At 44.7% G+C, this 21,935-nt stretch overlaps 1 protein-coding gene across 2 annotated transcripts in view; it reads left to right on the top strand.

Moving 5' to 3' along the window:
- LOC115100925 (zinc finger protein 474-like) overlaps nt 1-20,276 on the top strand; it is a 134,989-nt gene extending 114,713 nt beyond the window's left edge. For both annotated transcript variants that reach the window (XM_029620034.1, XM_029620023.1), the window contains exons 6-7: nt 9,260-9,440; nt 18,953-20,276. In XM_029620034.1, coding sequence (XP_029475894.1) covers nt 9,260-9,440; nt 18,953-19,104 — 333 coding nt within the window. In that variant the 3' untranslated portion in view covers nt 19,105-20,276. The remainder of the gene's footprint in view (nt 1-9,259; nt 9,441-18,952) is intronic.
- The last annotated feature ends 1,659 nt before the right edge of the window (nt 20,277-21,935 follow it).

The raw sequence follows: 21,935 nt of genomic DNA, 5'->3' as shown, positions 1-21,935 counted from the left end.
CTGTGTACAAAACTGAAAATTCTGCAGAATTCTGCAAACTTTATATTGGTCAAAATAATACAATTTACATGACAGTCTTTAAGTAATTGCATTTTAAATTATTACAGAAAAAAGTTATTACTTAAAGTTGCAGAATTTTAAATATTTTGAGCAGAATTTCCCTAGAAATTCACTGTAAGAGTGTCCCTTCCACTCACTCTCCCTACTCCCCTGGCCACTTTGCCCTCTCAGGCCCCAACTCCTCCACCTGACAATATCTCTCCCCTTCACCTCTAGTCTCAACCCCTTCCACTCTATCGCCAGTCCCAGACTTTGACCCTGTTCTCAGTACTGTCCCTCACACAGGCTCCCTCTGTCCCTCCCTCTCTCACACACATGCTCCCTCTCTCTAATATACATACACACACCCTCATACAGGCTCCCTCACTCTCTCGCACACACATACATCCCCTCATACAGGGTCCTCTTTCTTGCATACACACCCACACAAGCTCCCTTTCTCTTTCACACACACATCCTCACACAGGCTACCTATGTCTCTCTCTCACGCAGCCCTTCACATAGGCTCTGTCTCACACATACACAATCCCTTCACACAGGCTACCATCCTCACATACACACAATCCCTTTTTCATACACACAAGCTCCCAATCTCTCACACACATACACACTCCTTCATAATCTCCTCATATAGGCTCCCTCTCTCTGAAACCCACACTCAAGCATTCCCCCAGCTCCCATCTCTTACCTCCCATGCTCTCTCTCTCACACCCTCCTGCTCTGTCACCCTCCCCTCCCCCACACCCCCTCCCCTCATATAGGCTCCCTCTCTGAAACCCACACTCAAGCATCTCCCCACTCCCCCTCACCAACCAAGCTGTCTCTCACCCTCCCCCACACCCCCTCTCCTCTCTCACACACACATTCTCTCGCACCGGCATCCTCCTCCCCTCATATAGGCTCCCTCTCTCTGAAACCCACACTCATGCATCCCCCCAACCCACCCTCTCTTACCTCCCATGCTCTCTCTCTCACACCCTCCTGCTCTCTCTCACCCTCCCCACACCACCTCTTACCAACCATGCTCTCTGTCACCTTCCCCCTCACACACACATTCTCTCTCACCGGCATGCCGCAGGACGTGCTTCGTTCACAGGGAAGATGAAGGCCCGGCGTGCCATTCGCAGCAAAAAGGGAAGGCCCCCGTGTGCCATGGGTTGCACTCCATTCGTGGTGAAGATGAAGGCCCAGCGCACCGTTCGCAGCGAAAAGAGAAGGCCCCCATGTGCCACGGGATGCACTCTGTTCGCGGCGAAGATGAAGGCCCGGGCACGCTGTTCGCGGCACATGGGGGCCTTCCCTTTTCACCACAAACGGCACGCCGGGCCTTCATCTTCACTGCAAACGGAGCGCTTCCCGTGTGCTGCGGGATGCGCTCCGCGGCATGCCAGGGTCTCCTCTGCTATTTTCTGAGCAGAATTTGGCAATTCTGCGCAGGGGGGAATTCTGCGCAAATTCTGTGCTCCACAGTAGTGCAAAATTCCCCCAGCAGTAAGATAGGCAGGAGGGAAGAGATAGGAGGGGGCGGGAGGGAGAAGGGGATAGGCAGGCAAGGATGGAGGGAGGAGGATGGTAGGCTAGGGATAGAGAGAGAGAGGGCAGAGGGGAAGGGAGTTGGCAGGGCAGGGGCAGGAGGAGGGGGAGGAAGGAAGGGGAGAGGGGAGTGGCAGGGAGTGTGAGGAAAGGGAGGACACCTCTCCAGAAGCAGAAATAGCACCTTCTTCTAGCAGGCCAGGCAACAGGATGTCCTTGTCTCAGGGCTATCAAGTTCAGCGTCCAGGAGAATGAGATGGTCATTGCAGGGGTCCTGGAACATTATGCCATGCTGTTCGGCAACTGGGTGGCCAAGAAGTCAAAGGCATCCAAATGCCAGATCTGGTGCAACATGACCCAGGGCATCTCCAGGTGCAGTGGAATCCATCAAAATGGGGAGCAGGTGGGCCCCAGGTACTGGGACATCAAGGTGCAGTTGAAAGTCAAGGTGGCAAGCAAAACTAAATATACAGTATACGATGGACCGGAGGAGGAGCCCCTTGTCCCATCATCCTGACCTCTATGGAGGAGCGCCTCATTGAAAGACTAGGACTGGATTTCTTCGAGGGCATGGCTGAGCGTCTGGACACCACGTGAACTGCAATCAGTAAGTTCACCTCACCTGTAAATGGGCATGCTGTAATGGGTGTACACATCATTTGGCAAAAGATGCTCACGATGCTTAAGAAGCAAAGTGAACCTCTGATCCCAAATGAAAAAAGGATACCTGCTGCCATTGGTACTTATGTCTTATGTTTTGCTTCCACAGCTCTCGCCCATGAAGCTGCCGGTCCCAGCCAGGTAGCCCCTGGGACCAGCCGGCAAGCCCCAGGGATCAGCAGCACAGCAGCCCTTTTGCACAGGGCCTTCTTGATGAATGCCCAGACCCAGGTGAGCGAGGAGGAGGAGCAGCAAAAGTCACATGCTCAAGAGGCAATGCAGATACTACAACCCCTGAATTCACCCAGCCCACTCAATGTGTCCCTCAACATTTCTGGCTTCATGGAGGAACCTAGCCTTGAATGGGAGCCAAGAGAGTCGTCACAACCTCGAGATGGCACACCACAGCACTAGTCTGAAGCATCATGCCCTTATCAGGAGCAGCTCAGAAGCCTTGTCATGCCACATTTGGAGGCCCAAATTCCTGCCACCACCACAGCACCACCACCAGCACCGGTTCCAGGCCCGGCACTAGCACCAGCATCCCCACCACCAACAGAGTAGTCCATGCACAAGCAGTTGGACCAGATGGAAAGGAGGCATGGGGTACACCTCTGACACATACGGGCAAAGCTAGTGCACCTCAGAAGGGCTGTCAACAGGTAGAATCAGATCCTACAAGATCAGACTGTCGCAAGCACGCAAAATGAGACAATACTGACCACAACAGTCAATAGTATAAGAACATAAGAACATAAGAAATTGCCATGCTGGGTCAGACCAAGGGTCTATCAAGCCCAGCATCCTGTTTCCAACAGAGGCCAAACCAGGCCACAAGAACCTGGCTAATACCCAAACACCAAGTATGACCAACATGCTGATGCAGATCCTTCAAAGGATACCTGAGCAGGTATCTGAGTCTTCTCCAGCATCCCTGGCGTCCACACCCACAGCAGTCCCCGGGCTGACAGATGCCTGAGGGGTAGGCTCCCAAAAAACTTGCCTCCACCAAGTAGCAAGTCACATTGTGGCAAGGGGGTCATAAAGGACCAAAGGCGGTGGCTTTGAATGCCAAATAAAAAGAGTTTTACCAACAATCCTCAGCAGGCCCCTCTACAGAGTCTTAGATGGAAGAAGTCTGCTGGGCCCATCCTCTCTAGAGAGTACCTGTGCCAGCTAGATGAAAGAAGCCTGCTGAATCCGGCCTCACTATTGAGTACCTGTGCCGGCTAGATGGAAGAAGCCAGCTGGGCTCAGCCTTATTTCAGAGTTCTTGTGCCAGGGTGCAGAAGGGATGGTCTACTGTCATTCATTGTGGTCCAAATGAGTCAAAATTTCTCACTCAAAAATAAGACGTATTAAGACAGATACATTAAATGATAAATCCTGCAACCTTCATATATGCACCTCGGTTCCCTTGTATGTATCGGGTGGAGCTATGAATGCTTCACCGTGCTTTCGATTTAATCATCGGTTGGAGCTGTGGAGCTATGAATGCTTCACCGTGCTTTCGATTTAATCATCGGTTGCTTGAGGATCTAAAGTCTTTGTAATAGCTGTTATATGAATACAGCTATAAACAAGTTAGTAATGTACTTAACTTGAAAGTGGTGACTGAGAAATGTCTTCCATTGACATGTTGTAGAATGCCGCTGTTATGACGTTCATAGCTCCACAGAGGTTACCCGATATATACAAGGGAACCGAGGTGCATATATGAAGGTTACAGGATTTATCATTTAATGTATCTGTCTTATTAAGTCTTATTTTTGAGTGAGAAATTTTGACTCATTTGGATATACATTGATTTTCTCATATATAAGGTTGTTCTTTAAGTTGGGTATTCATTGTGGTCCAGCAGCCTAACTCTTAGAGACCAATAAAAAGGAATAACATTATATGTATATATTTTGTTTTTGTTGTTAACCTTTATTTCTGGGTTCTACTGTGAATTTAGACTCCTGCAGGATCTTTATCCTGTTGGACCCTTTGAAATCCCTAACATAAAGTGCCATCCCTTATCAAGATTGATCCACCTTTTCATTGCAATATAATTTGTACACTGGAATAGCAGTGTTCCATTGGTTATCTTCCTTTCACCAGGTCTCTGAGATAACAATTATGTCTACCTCTTCATTCAGTGCTATACATTCTAACTCTCCCATATTACGTTTTAGATGTCTGGAATTAGCATACAGACATTTCAAATTATGTTTTTTGTAGTATTAACCATCTGCTTATCACTTGACAGGGATATTTTGAAATCTTTTACCTCAGGTGGTTCTTTGCCTGAGTTAAAAGATTCTGCATTCATGTGGATACTGTTGGTTATGGCTAATAGGACAAATTCTGTTTTGTGGCCTTTCCTGAATCCAGATTGATAAGAATGGAGGATGTTAAGCTCTTCAAGGAAGTCGAGGAGTTGGAAATAGACTACTTTTCCCCTGGAAAAGTCTCCAGCCTGCAATAGGAATTGCAGGCTGGAGACTGGATGATAGTTGTTGACTATTTTGGAGTCAGAGCCAAGTTTTTAAATATAGGTTTGATTATGGTTTTTTAGTGTTCATCTTTGACTGCTGGAAGCTCCAGAAAATAAATGTTTTGTTTTGTTGAAGATACCTTTTGAGTTAAACTCTTATTTATCTCAAGGTGTGGGTTTGAGAGAGGTGTCTTGGAAGACGTTTAGGGTGCAGTCAGAGAGGTCACAGATGGGAAAGAAATGGAATTTTCCCTATAGAGCTTGAGACATACAGCTCTTGCCTTTGTGCCAGGTCTACTACATTATCTGCTTGATCACTCATTAGAGACTGGTCCTTAGCTCCCAGACAGGTATCAGACACTCTTATCATTTTATATGCCCCAAAAGTGGGTTACAAATGTTTTATATACTTTTCCTCCAGAAACTCATCAAAACTTCTTTTAAACTCTGCTATGCTATGTCCTCTGGCAAAAGATTCCACAATTTGATTGTATGTTGAGTGAAAAAGAACTTTCTACGATTTGTTTTAAATCTGCTGGTTGTTAGTTGCATGGATTGTCTATCCCCTTATTTTAGTGTTACTTGAAAGGGTAAGTAATCATCCTTTCCCTTCCAGGACCCCAGCAAGAGCCACAGAGTATGGATGACTCTCATCAGCTACCTTAGATGTCAACGACTCATAGAAACAGAAATATGATGGCAGAAAAAGACCATACTGCTTATCTAGTCTGCCCATCCATATAATTGGTCAGCTATTCAATCCTTACCACTTTTCAGAGATCCCCAGTGCTTGCCCCATGCTTCCACGAGAAGATTATTTCATGTATCTACAACCCTTTCTGTAAAGAAATACTTCCTTAGATTACTCTTCAGTCTACCTCCTTTTCACCCTCATCCCATGACCTTTTGTTCTAGAGTTTCCTTTCCATGGAAAGATACCCACCTTCTGTCCATTGATACCTCTGAGGTATTTACATGTCTATTATATCTCCTCATCTCATCCTTCTTCTAGGGTATGCATGTTTAGATTTTTAAGTCTGTGCCATATACTTTACAGCAAAGATAACTGATCATTTTAGTTGTCATCCTCTGGATTGACTCCATCCTGTCTATATTCTTTAGAATATTCCTCTCCCTATGTACCCAAGTATCTTTCTGATTGTTGCTGATACCTTATCTATCTACATGGAAACCTTGAGATCATCAGATATGATCCTTCCTAGGTCTGTTCTTGTTTCATGCATAAAAAAGTTTTCACCTCCTAGGCTGTACCACTACCTTGAGTTTTTGCAGCCCAAATACATGACACTGCATTTTTTAGCCTTAAATCTTAGCTGCCAGACTCTAGACCATTCCTCAAGTTTCACTAGCCCCCTCCTCATGACTTCCTCACCTTCCTGGGTTTCTATCCTGTTGCAGATTATGCCATTTTCCACAAAAAACAACCTTTCCCAATAGTCCTTCCACAATATCACTTATGAAAATATTGAAAAGAACTGGTCCAAGGACCAAGACCTGCAGTACACCACTAGTAACATCCATTTATTTGGAGTGAGTTCCTAAAAACTCCCTCCATTGATTTGCCTGATTCACCCTTTATACTCTCTTCATCCGAACCATCCTTTAAAGGATGGACTTCTTTTCACTCTTAAGTAACCATTACTCCCCTTGAACTTTCTATCACTGGAATGTTCCACCTTTTGTAGTATAGAGGGACCTAGTCAGTCCTACATTTAGTTTTACAATTTACCTAGCCCCAACAAATGAAATAAATAAAAAAGACTAAATATAGTCTCAGAGCATATTACAAAACAAAGTGTGGGAAGACCCCCAAAATTGACCCTCTCTTTTGGTTCTAAGAGCACAAAATGTTCTGGGTGGAGAGATCAGCCAATTATCATGTCTGACTTTGTTGGTGACTGTTTTACTTGCTTTCTGTTGTAGTACTTCAAAATGACCACTGGATGGCATTTTTAGAGAACGAGCAATAGCTGTTGGTGTGATAATGGGATCTGCGGAAAAGAGTGTGTGTTCTCTTAAATATGTGGGTTTTTCTGATTGGGTGACCAAGGATTAGTGGGAGGTATAAAAGTGGGAAGTTTATGGCAGGCTTGGCCCTTTTGGTTCCTGTTCTTCTCTGGGTGGGGTGTGTGAAAAGAACCTCCAGGAAGTAGCTGCCTGGAGCAGCCAGCCTGCAGGCTGGTGGGTCCAGGGACCCTCCCAGTGGGAGTGGGACCTTGTATGGGCTCTTCCTCTCAAGGGGAGAGGCCCAAGGCCATGAAATGGTGAGGTTTCTTCCTCTTCCCAGGGAACTGACTGAAGCCAGGTGAAGTGGCAGCTGTTCTTTCACTTACGGAACAAGGCCAGGAGAAGAGTCTGGGTAAGCCTGAAATGAGAAGTGCTCCAAGTGGTCCATGGCATAGGATATGCTGAGAAGAGCCCACCTGTAATGGGACTGGAGATGTATGGAAGTGGAGTAGGATGTCATAGGCCAAGCAGTTGTAAGAATTTCTGAAAATGGAAATTGCACTGTTCTATTAGATGTGAATTTTTATAGGATATATCTGAGGTGATTCAATTGAGTGAACCTAATTCCTCGGTAGAAGATTTGGGGAATGAGGTAATTGGGAGGGAACATAATTGGTATGTTCCAGATAGGTAATTGGGGGGAACATCCAAATGATTTCCTGGAAAAGGATGGGAGGCTGCCCCCATAAGCTTCAATAAGTGCAATCTATGTGTGAATAAGAGATGATTCTGACTGATATATGCCCATGAATTCTTAGATATTCAGCATATATTGTTTTACACTATGCCAATCATTGTAGTTGCTGGCTGGTTCACCCAGAAATAAAGTTAATTGCTTGAAATTTGAAAGTGGCGTCTCCTACTCTTTATTTTACCTAGCACTAATAGGAAGCATGGGGCTAGAGCTCATGGAGGAGAGATGAGGCGTGCTCTCCTTTTCCAGTCAGAGAAGAGAGTATGGTTAGCACTCCAGCTGTCTTCATACAGGTCCACTTAACCACCTGCTTGCCCTACTCTAAGGACCCAATAAACTAATTTGAAAGGGATTACCCTTAACAAATAAAGAAATCCTTGCCATTATTTTATGTACTCCAAGCATGGGCTACATAAAATTGGCACCCAGAACAAGGTGCATAGAGGCAGTGTGTAGGTTTTGGAGAAAATTTGGAGAAGTTTGCAGTTTTGTGTGAGTGTGTTATTCTTTGCACTATGAGAGCAGAGGTCCCATAGAACTGAATGGAGGCAAGATGGCGGCAGGGGTGGAGAATGGTGAAGACCTTCGAGCCAGAAGGGGATTTGAAAACCCTTCTGAGGATGTGCATGTAGGAGATTTAGTCAGGAGGAAGAAAAGGAGGAGCTTCTTTACCAACATGATTGAAGATGTCACCAGGGGGATGTTGGTATCCAATCCCATCAACAAGTCAGGAGCATAAAGCTTGAAGTCATTATAAAAGGAGGGGGCACCATCTTGTCATCAGTTTTGCCTCCCACTCCCATCAGTCTTCCCCTTCATCAGCTCATGGTCTTCTCTCAGCAGAATGGATCAACAATACCCCCTAAGCTTCAGTCCTTTCCCTTGGTGTCCACAATACCCCCCAAGCCTTAATCTCAGCCACCCCCAGCCTGAATTCCCTTGAATGTGAGTGTTTATGTATATATGTATGTTTGTGTGTGTATACATAATATATTTATGTTTGTGTAGATATGCATGTGAAACACCTTTCAACAACTCAGAGAAAAAACACTGGGAGGTCAATATTCAAAGCCATTTAGATGGATAACTCACAAATTATTCACCTAAATGGCAAGTTATCCATCTACCTCACAAGTTGTCCATCTAACTCCATGCTATCTAAGATAGCCATCTACCTCACAAGTTGTCCATCTAACTCCATGCTATCTAAGATAGCCATCTACCTCACAAGTTGTCCATCTAACTTCATGCTATCTAAGATAGCCATCTAACTCACAAGTTAGCCATTTAAATGTTTAGTTTGAATATTGACCTCTGGGGCATTGAGCCACTTGCTGGCAGTGTGGTTGCCTGGTTGTTTAGCAACCATTTCAAAAACGAATCAGTTGGTGAGAGACTTTATTACATCACACTCTACTGGTATGTAACAGACAGATAAAAATCAAGTTTTATTATATAGAAATAATTATTCTGCGTAATATTGTATCTAGCATAAATCATTACTAAATATACAAAACAAAACAAAAAAAATGAACAAAATGACTGTATCAACATATTCTTTTCTCTATGAAGAGAAAATCACTGGAGATGAACATTAATATTTGAACGAACCTGACCTGCATGATTTGGTTGGAACTGGTGATGCAATTTTTAGTGATATGCAGCAGTAAATGTTATAGCAAATCAACAGATTCCTCTTCTGTATGAATGTTAACTTTCCTTTACTTTATATAAGAATCATTAGAGTTTCACATTCTTTTATTAAAAATAATCCATGAGAATTTTTTTTTTTTTTTTATGTTCAGCCACCAATAGTGAGAAGACCACAAACCATTGTCTGCTATATCTGTGGCCGTGAGTTTGGGACAAAGTCCATTGATATCCATGAACCCCAGTGTTTGAAAAAATGGCATATTGAGAATGACCAACTGCCCAGGAATTTACGAAGACCTGAACCTAAAAAACCAGAAGTCAGAAGTATAACAGGTAAGCAATGAATCAAGAACAACAAAAGCAAGCACGGATATGTATGACGTAAAGACTTTATTTACTCTTTCATGTTTTTAAAAAGGTTTGGTCAGGACTCTAATTTGTCACTTTGTTGACAAGTGAGTGTGAGGAATATTTTCAGTTTAATAAAAGAGAAGACACTTCTCCAACCACTTGGTGGGATGCCTTTAAGGCAGTCAGGAAGGGAGTCATTATTAATTATTCTGCCAGGAAGGCTAAGGAGAGGCATTTAAAATTGGACTCACTAGACAATGAGATTAAGCAGACCGAGATGCAGCATATTAGGAGCTGGGGCCAGACTTTGTTACTACCTTTCCAGAAGTTACAATTTAATTATAATTCCCTTTTGAGTCAGCAAGTTAGGTGTCTATTAGCCTCACAGAGGGTTAAATATAATGTTGGAAATAGCAGAGCGGGACATGTTTTGGCCCAATAGTTGAGAGAAAGGAAAGCTAGAGCGAGGATTAAAGCTGTCTCTTCTCTTCATAGGACCATATGTCAGGATCAGGAGATTTTACAAAGCTTTAGGGGCTATTATTCTTCTCTTTATTCTTCAGAAATTTGATTTTTCAAGGGATGCTGTGGAGAGATTTTTGCATCACATGCATCATCCTTCTCTTTCAGAGGTGGACAAGGACTTTTTGGATAAGAACATTTCAGAAAAAGAGATTTTGTTGGCAATACAATCATTACCAAACAAAAAGGCTCCAGGTCCCAAAGGTTCTATGGCTGAGTTTTATCAAAGATTTGCTTCTCTTTTAATTCCTACGCTTCAACAACTTTTTTGCTGTTTTTTACAGGATGGTGTTGCAGGTGCTTCTTTTTTAGAAGTTAAAATAGTTGTTTTGGAAAAACCTGGCAAGAATCAGTTAGTGGTACAAAATTATAGACCCATATCACTCAACAACATTGATTGTAAGATATATGCCAAGGTCCTTTCCCATAGGTTGAGCAAGGTGTTGCATATGATAATACATGTGGATTAAAATGGGTTTATACCTAGTCACATGGCCTCAACAACTCCAGGATGTTTTGTGATATTTTGTTGGTCATATTGGATGAATTAACTCCCATGGTGGCACTTTCTTTAAATGTGGAAAAAGCATTTGATAGAGTAGAATGGGAGAATTTATTTTTGCTTATAGACAGATCGATACGCTAAGGCCGCGGTAGAAACAGTGCGGCAGTGTCAGGCGCACCCTCGTTCCCCGCACGCACAGTTCTCTTCACCTACCGCTCGATATTCTCTTCTAATTGCATGCAAATGCATGCCGCGACTGCGAAGCCTTAGGCAAGCGTTATGCCCGCGCAACCCATTTTACTGTATAGAGCGCCTATACAGTATCCTGGGTTCGCGGGCCTAACGCTTCACGGCCACGCTGGTATCTGTCATTTCAAATGACATTTGAAATGACAGGTACTAGGAAGTGGACAGTCATGTTCCCCGATGCTCAGCTAACTTTCCCCCAGCCCCCGCTTACCTGCCCTGGCCCCGTCCGGTCTCCGGTGCAGCCCCAGTCCTGTCCCCTCCTCCCGAAGCAAAAAAAAAAACGAAAAAGTAGCAAGGCTCGGGCCTGCTACGGTAGTCCCTTCTCCCTTCTCCTCTCCTCCCGATTTCGGCGCTCAAGGCGGCCGGGTGGGTGTGCATTCATCCAGGCAGAGGGAGCCGGCGGCGAAAGCGGCCTCCAGCTCCCTCTGCCTGGATGAATGCATGGCCCCCGCCGGCAGTGAATGAATGCCCGTGCGATTTCGGCGCTCAAGGCATGACGTCACGACGCTTGACGTCACGGCATGTGACTGCCTTGAGCGCCGAAATCGCACGGGCATTCATTCACTGCTGGCGGGGGCCGTGCATTCATCCAGGCAGAGGGAGCCAGAGGCCGCTTTCGCCGCCAGCTCCCTCTGCCTGGATGAATGCACGCCCACCTGGCCGCCTTGAGCGCCGAAATCGGGAGGAGAGGAGAAGGGAGAAGGGTCTACCGTAGCAGGCCCGAGCCTTGCTACTTTTTCGGGTTTTTTTTTTTTTGCTTCGGGAGGAGGGGACAGGACTGGGGCTGCACCGGAGACCGGTCGGGGCCTTGAGCGCCGAAATCGCACGGGCATTCATTCACTGCCGGCGGGGGCCGTGCATTCATCCAGGCAGAGGGAGCCGGTGGCCGCTTTCGCCGCCGGCTCCCTCTGCTTGGATGAATGCACGCCCACCCGGCCGCGGCCTGGATCGAACACGCGCCCGCCGGCTCCCACCGCCGCCTGGATCCAACGCGCGCCCACCCGCTCGCCAGCTCCCGCCGCCACCTGGATGAACGGGCGCCCATCCGCCCGCCGGCTCCCGCCGCCGCCTCGATGACCGCACGCCTGGGGGATTCGGAAAGTGACAGGTATTTATACATATATATAAACAACTTACGCTGCAATGTTTTTTACACTTTAAGGTTTTACCCCCATTTTTTACATTTTATTCCCGTTTTAATTTTCGAACACCACACTAACACCACGTAGCGGGTAGGCAGTAAACTAACAGGTTAAGGACGCGGCAAAATAGCGGGTTACAAAGGAGATAATCTGAGCGCGCGTCACAGTATCGGAGGGGAATAGCTAATTCCTTCATTATACAGCTAATTCGTTCATTTACATATCATATACATGCTGCGTGCGGAAAGGGTTATGCGTCTGTTTTAAGAAGCGCTAAGGACGCGTGAAACTGGAGACTGTATCGCTGGATCACCTTACGTGTCCGAATTGTGCTCTCCCAGCACGTTACAGATGGAAAATCTTCAACTGCACGTTACAGTATCGACCCGAGAATGATTTGGTTTTGGTGTATCATTTGTATATATGGTAAGAATGTTATATACTGCATTGATGGCTAGACTATATGGGCCGGATTTTAAAAGCCCTGCGCGCGTAAATCCGGCCGGATTTACGCGCGCAGGGCACTCACGCCGGCGCGCCTATTTTGCATAGGCCGCCAGCGCGAGCACAGCCCTGGGATGCGCGCGCTGGCGTGTCCGGGGCGTGTCCGGGGTCAGGGGGTGGTTCGGGGCAGGACCGGGGGGCGTAGTGCCGGCCCAGGGGAGTGGTCGAGGCCTCCGGACCAGCTCCTGGGTTGGGTGATGGCGCGCCAGCAGCCCGCTGGCGCGCGCAGATTTATGCCTGCTTTTAGCAGGCGTAAATCTGCCAACAAAGGTAAGGGGGTTTAGATAGGGCCGGGGGGGGGGTGGGGTGGTGGGTTAGGTAGGGGAAGGGAGGAGAAGGTGCGGGGGGGGGTGGAAAGAAAGTTCCCTCCGAGGCCGCTCTTATTTCGGAGCGGCCTTGGAGGGAACAGGCAGCGTTCGCCGGGCTCGGCACGCGCAAGTTGCACAAATGTGCACCCCCTTGTGTGCGCCGACCCCGGATTTTATAAGATACGCGCGGCTACGTGCATATCTTATAAAATCCAGCATACTTTTGTTCGCGCACCACCCTATGTCAATAATCTATCTGATTTGTTTCCTTTTTATAGAAGGACTAACCAGGGTTGCCCACTTTTGCCTCTTTTACTTGATATAGCTCTGGAACCATTGACCTTGGCCATTATGCATGATCTTGGATTGCTGGGAGCGCATTGTGATCAAATGGAGTGTAAATTAGTTATCTAAGCAGATATCATGACTTTTCTGGAGGTAATTTCTATCCCTAGGCTGTTGGATGTTCTTGGTCAGTTTTCCAAGATATCAAGATATAAAGTCAATTGGGACAAGTCTGAAGTACTGCCTTTATTGAAAGTGACTATTCCTTCTGGTGATGAGGCATACCCATTTTGGTAGGCAGCCACTGGTGTTCAGTAACTGGGTGTTTGGTTAGGGCAGACTATTTTTAAAACTATAAACTGGAATGTATCCTATTTGCAGACTATTGTGATGGAATTGGTTTCTAAGCGGTATTCTTTATATTTATCCTGGTGGGGGCATTTGGAGGCGATCAAATTTTTCATTATCCTAAAGTGAATTCTATCATTAGCATGTGTTGCACGCTCCGTGCGAGCCCGGCCTGTGCATGGGCCTGCTCACCTCGCTAGCTCCTCTGCAGGTGATGGGTAGGCCTCCTCAGCGGCAGCCACGAGCTCCTCCAGGCCTCTGCATCCCGCGGCGGCGGTCACCAGGCCTTCCACTGTGTACCAGGCCTCTCGCCAGAGTTCGGCGTCCTCAGTGGTGTTGGCCACGCCCCTACGCGTGTGCGCGTGGACCGCCTGGCCTCTTATAGGACCAGGGGCGGGTCCTAGCTCCACAGTACGCCCTGATTGAAGGTAAGATATAAGGAAGTTCCTGCCTGCACTTCCTTGCTTTGGCAATTGGGTCGGCACTGTAAGTGTACTAGTTAGCCTCTGCGTTCACAGTCTTGTTCCAGCCTTGTTCCAGCCTTCTACTGTTCCAGCATCCTCCTGTTCCAGCATCCATCTATTCCAGCATCTGTCTGTCCTGTCTCCCCAGGTAGTACCCTCGGACTGTCTCTCTGGTACTGACCTCGGCCTGCTCCTTGACCATTCTGCTCGCAGCCTGGATCTTGAACTCTGGCTGCCTTGTGATCTCATCTGATCTCTGGAACCTGACCCCTGCTTCGTTGACTACTCCTCAGACTGATCCTTGGAACCTGACCCCGGCTGCCATTGGCCGCATCTCCTGATTCTGGCTTTGTCCCTTGCCTTGTTATCGCCTACACTGAACTGGCCTTCCTTGGTTCTCCAGACCTACAGCCTAGTGACCGACCATGCTCCCTTGCTGCTCATGGGCACACCTCTCTACTACCTCTCTGGGAGACCCTGCGAGGCCCACCTAAGTCCAAGCGGCCCGGGTCCCTATGGGCTCCACCTGGGGGGACCTCGGGCTTCCAGTGGTGAAGCTCATCCTAGCCTCTGTCTCCTCCTGTGCTCCGCCCCCTGGGGGCAGGTGCTTCCTGGTTCCTACCAGGGAGCCGTTCTACACTGCTCCAGGACAAGGGTCCACCTCCAAGCGCAACAGCATGCTCCCACTCCCTTTGGACAGGGTAGTTTACTGTGTGCTCGAAAGGAGGTTGATTAATTTTTTATGGAAGAACAAATTTCTAAGGATCACTCTTTACAAGTTGAAACTTCCAAGAGATATTGGAGGTGTGAATTTCCCAGACTTGATGGCTTATCATGTAGAATTTAGTTTGAGACAAGGGGCTAGGTGGTTGCAGGACACTGAGGATGGGGAGTTACTGGTTTGACCGTCCTCAGAGAAAGTTTTGGTTACTCTAATCCCTTTAGTTTTTTTGTCAGAGATAGTGTTGCTGAAATGCTTGAGTGCTTGCTTATTTGGTTTTAAAGGCCATTGCATCTGCTTTTGTGTTTTTGGAAGTAGGATGCGAGATGTTGCTCAAGCATACAAGGATATGCCTATTTGGTTTAATGCACTTTTTAAAATTAATAAATCCATTCTTAATTGGTATAGCTGTCAAGATCATGGTACATGGGTTCTTGATCAAGCGGTGGAGACACAGAGGACTGGTGTCTGACTATTTACGATATGTGTTTAATATTCCTGCTCATCAGCATCATAGATGGCTACAACTAAGTTATTGTATTACTTTTAGTAGTGTGCCCTTACTTGTCTTGGTGGAGTAGTCTAAATTGCATCAATTATATGGTGTAGTTTTAGCCTCTCCTATACAAACGGCAAGTTTTTATAAACTGATGAAGAGAGGATCCGGTAGACGATGTTTGAGAACAGAGAAGGTGTGGGAAAAGCAGATTTCAACGGAATTAGAAGAGAAGCAGTGGTCCTTTTGTTGGGACAAATCTATGTCTGCCTCTATGTCTGCCTCTTTTACTCAGTCCATGTTTTTCATAGCTCATCATGCAGTTTGCACCCCAATTAAAGATGGAAAGTTGAGAAGTCAGGGTGATGATAAATGCTGTTCCTGTAAGTTGGAAAGAGGTACCTTTCACATCTGTTATTCTATTGTTCGACGTTATAGGCATTCTCTGATCCTCTATATATCCCTTTCTTCCTATTCAGGAAGATCTGACCTTTTGAGTTATAGTTTGGAAATCAATAGGTTTATTGGGGTCATTGTCCCACTAAGAATATATATTGTTAGATATTTTACTATTCGATGCCCTGCATTTGATTATGCTCCAATGGAAGGGCAATACTGTGTTACATATGAATATGTGGTGGACTGTAATGTCTCAGTTGCATAAATAAATACAAGGTAGCCACAGCTGAGAAGACTGGATGACTAGTCTGGACACAAAGAGTTTGGGCTCCTATCTATTGATATGTTTCTAATGTTACCCTGGAGACTGTATATTGCTGTACTGTGTCACCTTGTTGGTTTTATGGTTTATTGTTCTTGTTGTGTTTCTCTTTTTTTCCTTTTGTGTAATATAATGTTTGAGCTAAAAAAAAAAATTTAAAAAAAAAGGTTCAGTCAAAGAGAGGTAGAGGATATTTATACAAGTTTCCATTGCCTATTTTTGTTTGCCTAGCTACTTGGGCTCTGATTATTTTTAGCATATGACTAAAACAGATAAATGAGGACAAAGGAATGAGAGAAAAGGAAAAAGTATAAATATTTTGTTATGAATATTTTTTAACTGAGTCAAAAAAGAGTTTATTTTTTATGATGTTCTCTGTTTTTTATTGTTTCTGAAGCTTGCAGACTTTCCTTGTTTTGGCTAAGTAAATGCAAGCACATCTGCAAGACATGTTACAAATTGGCACAAGAGTTACTTCTTACTAATGCCAACCCCAATGGGTGCTTTGATTCTATGCATTCATACCTCCCCCCATAGGAAAAGCAAGGTCCTTTTTACTCTAATCCTCTCCCCACCCTCAGACTGCACAAATAGGCCTGGATTTGCCAATGGGCACACCAGGCCTGTGTCTAAAGTAGCAAACGTCTGGGGGGCAGCAGGCCAGCCAAAGATTTTCTGCCTCCAACTGTACTGAATCTCACTTCAGCCCCGTCCCTCCCAGCACAGAGAACAGGAGAAGGAGAAGTGAGCTAGAAAGGACAAAGCAAAGAAAAACTGCTCTACTCTCTATTCAGCCCCCTCCTCTCGTCCTGCGCAAGGAACGGGAGGAGAAGGGTGAGGCCAGTTTATACAGAAAGGAGCTAGGTAAAACCAGTCTGCTCCCTAATCCAGCCGCTCTCCTCCTATCATTCAGGGACATGAGGGGAGGAAGTGACCTTGTAGCAGATAAGCAGCGCAAAGAAGGCTATTGCTTTAAATCTTCTGCTCTACTGTCCCTTGACTTGGGAAGAAAGGGGGTCACCACAGCACCAACAGTGCCTAGGGGCAGCAGAGTCACATCACTGTGCAAATACAAAGAACCATGGCCTTGATCCTTTTCTCCACCATCCCACATCCTCTCCCCCTTACCTACTTATCCCTTCCAAGGTTTTACTACAGACGTTGGGGTAGGAGGAAGTACATTGCAAGACAGCACACCATATGAGGTCGGCCAGTTCCCATTTTTGGCACTGGTGGGTCAGAAGAGAAGAGTGCTTTCCCCAACTTCGTTATGAAAAACCTCAAGAGTTGGTAAAGTCAGAATGAGGAACAAACTGGGGCAAAAAATCTTAGAAAAATACAGCGAGGTCGATATTCAAATGCTAGACAACCGGATAAGTCATTTATTCGGCTACCTAGTTAGCCAGACAAGTTGTGGGTGAACAATGGGTGGATCAGGGCAGTGCTACTTAGCCAGATATGTTATCCGGCTAGGTAGTGATATTCAACCTCAGACAGATAACTAAGGGGTAGATTTTAAAAGGTGCGCACGGGCGTACATGTGCACGCGCTACCCGGCGTGCACATGTACGCCAGATTTTATAATAAGGACTCAATGAGGTGTCTGGATAAACTGTGGGGAGTGCAAGCTAAAAAATCTGGGAGTCTTGATGAACTGGTGGACAAACTGGTTAAACTAGTCATTTTTTTCATGCTTGCATGTTTTAAAATTACCTCACATATGTATATAGAAGTCGACAATAACTAAGGAAAAATGCGTGATTAGCAGATGCTTGTGTAAATGTTTAAAATTAGGAGCACATATATGCATGCTAGGTGTATTTATAACATGAATATGTACTTGCATGTGCAAAATATGCAAAACCCCCTGGCTAAGAGGACCAATAAAGACCAGCTCTAGAGTCATAAAAGCAAGGAGTTTATTAATGGAGAAGTAATTAAAGTTCTCCAGGAGTAGCGAGCCATTCAAGCAAGGGTCATATACTCAAACCTACACAGTGATCTAACAAGCGGACAGTGCTTTTTATAGGGTTACCTTCATCCAATTAACAGGTGTCTAGGTTTGCCCACCCATTACCTTATAGCCAATTAATAAATTTTAGCATGTGTGCGTGCTCTTACTATGGGCAGGAGCCTCTTGTGGTCATTTCCAGAGAATAAGTCCGAGTTAACTTTTGTTTTCCCAGGGTTTACGTCACTGTGTGCTGACGTGTGCTGGCTCTCAGTCCACTAGGTGTAGTTTTGTGCTGGCTATTATTACACATGGCTGATATAAGATTCCTGCATATGGGCACCCTTGCTTGTTTTAAAATTACTACCTTAGAGGTAGATTTTTAAAGTGCTGCTAGCGCAAAATCAGTCACATACACAAATTTTAAAAAGCTGGGAAGAACACGCGTTCAGATTAAGGAGGCAGGCCAAGATTGACACATATAACCATGAATTTTGCAAAGGCCATACGCATATGTTACTGATCCTCATAAGGACAGAGAGAGAGAGTGAGAGAGAGACTCTGTATAAAGTCAGTCTGATACTCTCTATATACGTACCACTAAAGAATTTAGTCTTTATAAGCAATGAAAAGGAGTTGATCTGTATAATGCAGCTAGCAGAGATTGCAGTGTACAAATCAACTCCTCATTAGACTTTTCATTGCTTATAAAGACTAAAATTCTTTAGTGATGTCAATTTTACAATGAATAGTTCTGAATGTGTCTTTAACACTACCACCCCCCATAGCCCCAACTCACCTCCCAAAAACCCACCTCAATTCAAGTGCCCCTCAGATTGACTCTCTCGCTAACTCCTTAAGATACACATGTAAAGGCTGTTGGCATACACATGCCATTGGGTATTTTAAATGCTACCTGCATACTTTACAAAATGAAGCATATCTTTGTTTGCATTGCAATACGCACATTTATGGGTGCACATGCATTTCTTTTAAAATTTACCAGTTACTGAATAGTAGCAATTTGAAAAAAAAACAAAACTAAAAATTGCATGTTAAGTAATTGGAAATTATACTAAAAAAAGTTATAGCCTTATCCAAAACACAAAGGCCATATTTGTATTGTAATTAATTCAAAATATTCTACAAAGTCTTCAAAATATGATTGGGTTAATAGGGCAATGAACAGTTATTCCCAGAAATTATGACGAAGAGTAGAATACAGTTGCAAAGAATAAAACATGTACCTTATTTTAATTATTTATTTATTTTTTCCAGCCAAAGGTTCCTATGATATTGATGCTGTAAATGAGGCTGCCTGGCAGAGTGCTCAGAGCCAGCTTGTTCCATGTGATATTTGTGGACGTACCTTCCTGCCTGACAGACTGATTGTCCACCAGCGGTCCTGTAAACCAAAACCAGCAAAATAAAGTTTCCTTTCCAACCAAAGAGTAGTAATCTGAGGGTGGGGCAGGGGAGCTAGACCTCTGGTGCATTTAACGCAGCGCAGTGGAAACAATTGAGGACATGTGTATTATGAATGCCATGGCATGACTCATGCAGTGATTTGTGCAGTAAGTCATTTTCTTAACAAGTCATTTCTGGAACTCTGCACAAGTGACACAACAGTGAATAGTTTGTGGCCAGATTGTTATGGATGTTACATCTGCTCTACTTTTTAACCCTTTTAGGGGGTGGCATGATTTTCATATCAGAAGCAGTGGTACTAAACCCTCTCTTTCCTCTTAGCTATTCATGTCCTAGATAATATGCAAGCAATACACATTAATAAGCAATATATCTTTAATTGCTATTGAAAACAGAGTGCTAAGTTAATCAGGTAGTTCTGTCCACCAGATGAGGAAATCATTTTTATGCAGCAGTACTACTTTTATGTGTTTTATTTCTGTACTCAGCGTCCTATGTTGGCCTTATTGCTAGGTTCTTTTTCTTTCTTGGCCTAATATGTTCTGTTTCATATATTTTTATTTTTTATTATGCCTGTGGCCCTGTCATCTTAAAGCCTCCTCTGAGAGTCTGTTCTTAAGTCATGCTTTTTTATGTATGTCAGAGGGGTGACTGCACGGGGATTCTGGAAATCATTAACACGCAAGTGCCCTAAATTAGATTTGTTAATGATGGTAATGGCTGAGTAGGAGAAGCTTGCCCATCTGAGCATTAAAAAACAACAACTAATATCGCCTGAGGAATTAGATATAAAACAGATGAAAAAAAGAGGGGATCCATGATCTTCCTTGTTTTAACTGTTGCTGAAATACTTAAAACATAATTTGTTGGTACTGCTGTTTTAAATGATTTCTCATAATTTCTTTAACAAGCTCTCCTTTTCTGAATAAATAAAAACATCAATCAAATTTCAGGTAGACATAATGGTTGTATTGTAAAACTAAATAACTTTAAAAATCTTTTATTTACACTGTAAGGCTCACAGAGGTCCATATTCAGTGTGCTTGTCCAGTTAAGTCTGACACTTAGCCAAAGGCCAGGATTTAAAAATCCTGCCAGACTGACCAATCCTGACATAGCTGGATAACTTGTTATCCAGCTAAAAACTTATCTGGCTATCAGGCCGCTACAGTAAAGTCCGCGGGAGAGCCACTCTCCTGTGCGCGCGATTCACTATTCAAATTAGGCCCGGCAGTAAAAACAGTCAAAAGGAGGTGCTACGGACACTAGCGCATCCCTAGTTCCTCCTTTTGGACCAGAGCGGCGGCTGTCAACAGCTTTGACAGCCGATGCTCAATTTTGCCGGCGTCGGTTCTCGAGCCCGCTGACAGCCATGGGCTCGGAAACTGGACACCAGCAAAATTGAGCATCCGGTTTTCAACCCGCAGCCGCGGGCCGACTTCAAATTTTTTTTATTTTTTTTTTTACTTTTGGAAACTTTCTGGACCTCCAACTTAATATTGCCATGATATTAAGTCGGAGGGTGCACAGAAAAGCAGTTTTTACTGCTTTTCTGTGCACTTTCCCGGTGCTCGAAGAAATTAGCGCCTACATTTGGGTAGGTGCTAATTTCTGAAAGCAAAATGTGTGGCTTGGCTGCACATTTTGTTTTCTGAATCGCGCGGGAATATCTAATAGGGCCATCAACATGCATTTGCATGTTGCGGGCGCTATTAGGTTCGGGGGGTTGGACACGCATTTGGCCCCTTACTGAATAAGGAGTAAAGCTAGTGCATCGAAAACGTGCGCCCAATAGAGCGCACTGTACTGTATTGGCCCGTATGTCAGGCATTCTGGGATGGAGCACCAATTTCCAGCTAAGTTAGATGGATAACTTCAATTTTCAAGTAAGCTAAGGTGCTGGATAACTTTAGGACAGCCAGAGATCAGTCCTAAAGTTTCCTAGATAAACTTATCTAGCTAATTTTAAGATAGCTGAGTATATTCAGCAGTGTTTCTGTACCACTGAATATCCCAGCTAAGGCCAGGATTCATCATTCCATGTGGAATGATGAAGCCTGAGCTAAAGGGCGTGGGTGATAGCCCGCAGCCGAATGTACCACGGCGGTGCAGCCAGCTGCAGGGTATCGCAGGCATAGTGCCACCGTAAAAGGTGGTGCTATTCCCCGCGCTACTGCCGGCGATAATGTTCGAAACATCGCCGGCAGCAGTGCCGCTGCCAACTCCTCCCTAACTCTGCCCCCTAATTTTTATGTTACCACCACGAAAAGGCCTTATCGCGTGTGTTAGGCCCCAATGCACGCGATAAGTGCTTAGACAGTAACCCAGATAGCTGGATAAGTTTATCCAGCCAATTTTCCTAGCTGGACAGCAGCTGAATATGGACATCACAACTTTCTAGTTAAAAAGCTAAATATTACTGACCAATCATATTTTACTTCTTGGTCAGAGAAAATAAAAAGAAGTGAAGGCGAAGTGGAGACTCGGAGAAAAACTTTAACCAAAAAAAAAGAGAGTAGGGCAACAGTGAATGGACAATTGTGAATAACAGAATGAAAAAGGGGCTTGTGCAGTAAAAGGGATTATTTTAAAATATAAATGATACTGCTGTGTCCAAAGAATCAAAAAGAGAATATATACAGAAATACAGTGTGGATAGGAAAAAGAGAACATGAACAGAAATAAGTGTGTACAAAAATATTAGTTAAAGAAATGGTATCATAGACATTGAGTTTACAGCAGCAAAAGCAGACTTGACTTCCAAAGCCCCATTTTATCTAATCATATACCATCAGTGGCTTTTTTTTTTATATATACATAAAATGGATAATGT

Source organism: Rhinatrema bivittatum, chromosome 1 (genome assembly GCF_901001135.1).
Source record: "Rhinatrema bivittatum chromosome 1, aRhiBiv1.1, whole genome shotgun sequence".
NCBI classification, from domain to species: domain Eukaryota; kingdom Metazoa; phylum Chordata; class Amphibia; order Gymnophiona; family Rhinatrematidae; genus Rhinatrema; species Rhinatrema bivittatum.
Note: the sequence above shows the minus strand (reverse complement) of the source record. Positions and strands in the feature narration are given on the sequence as shown.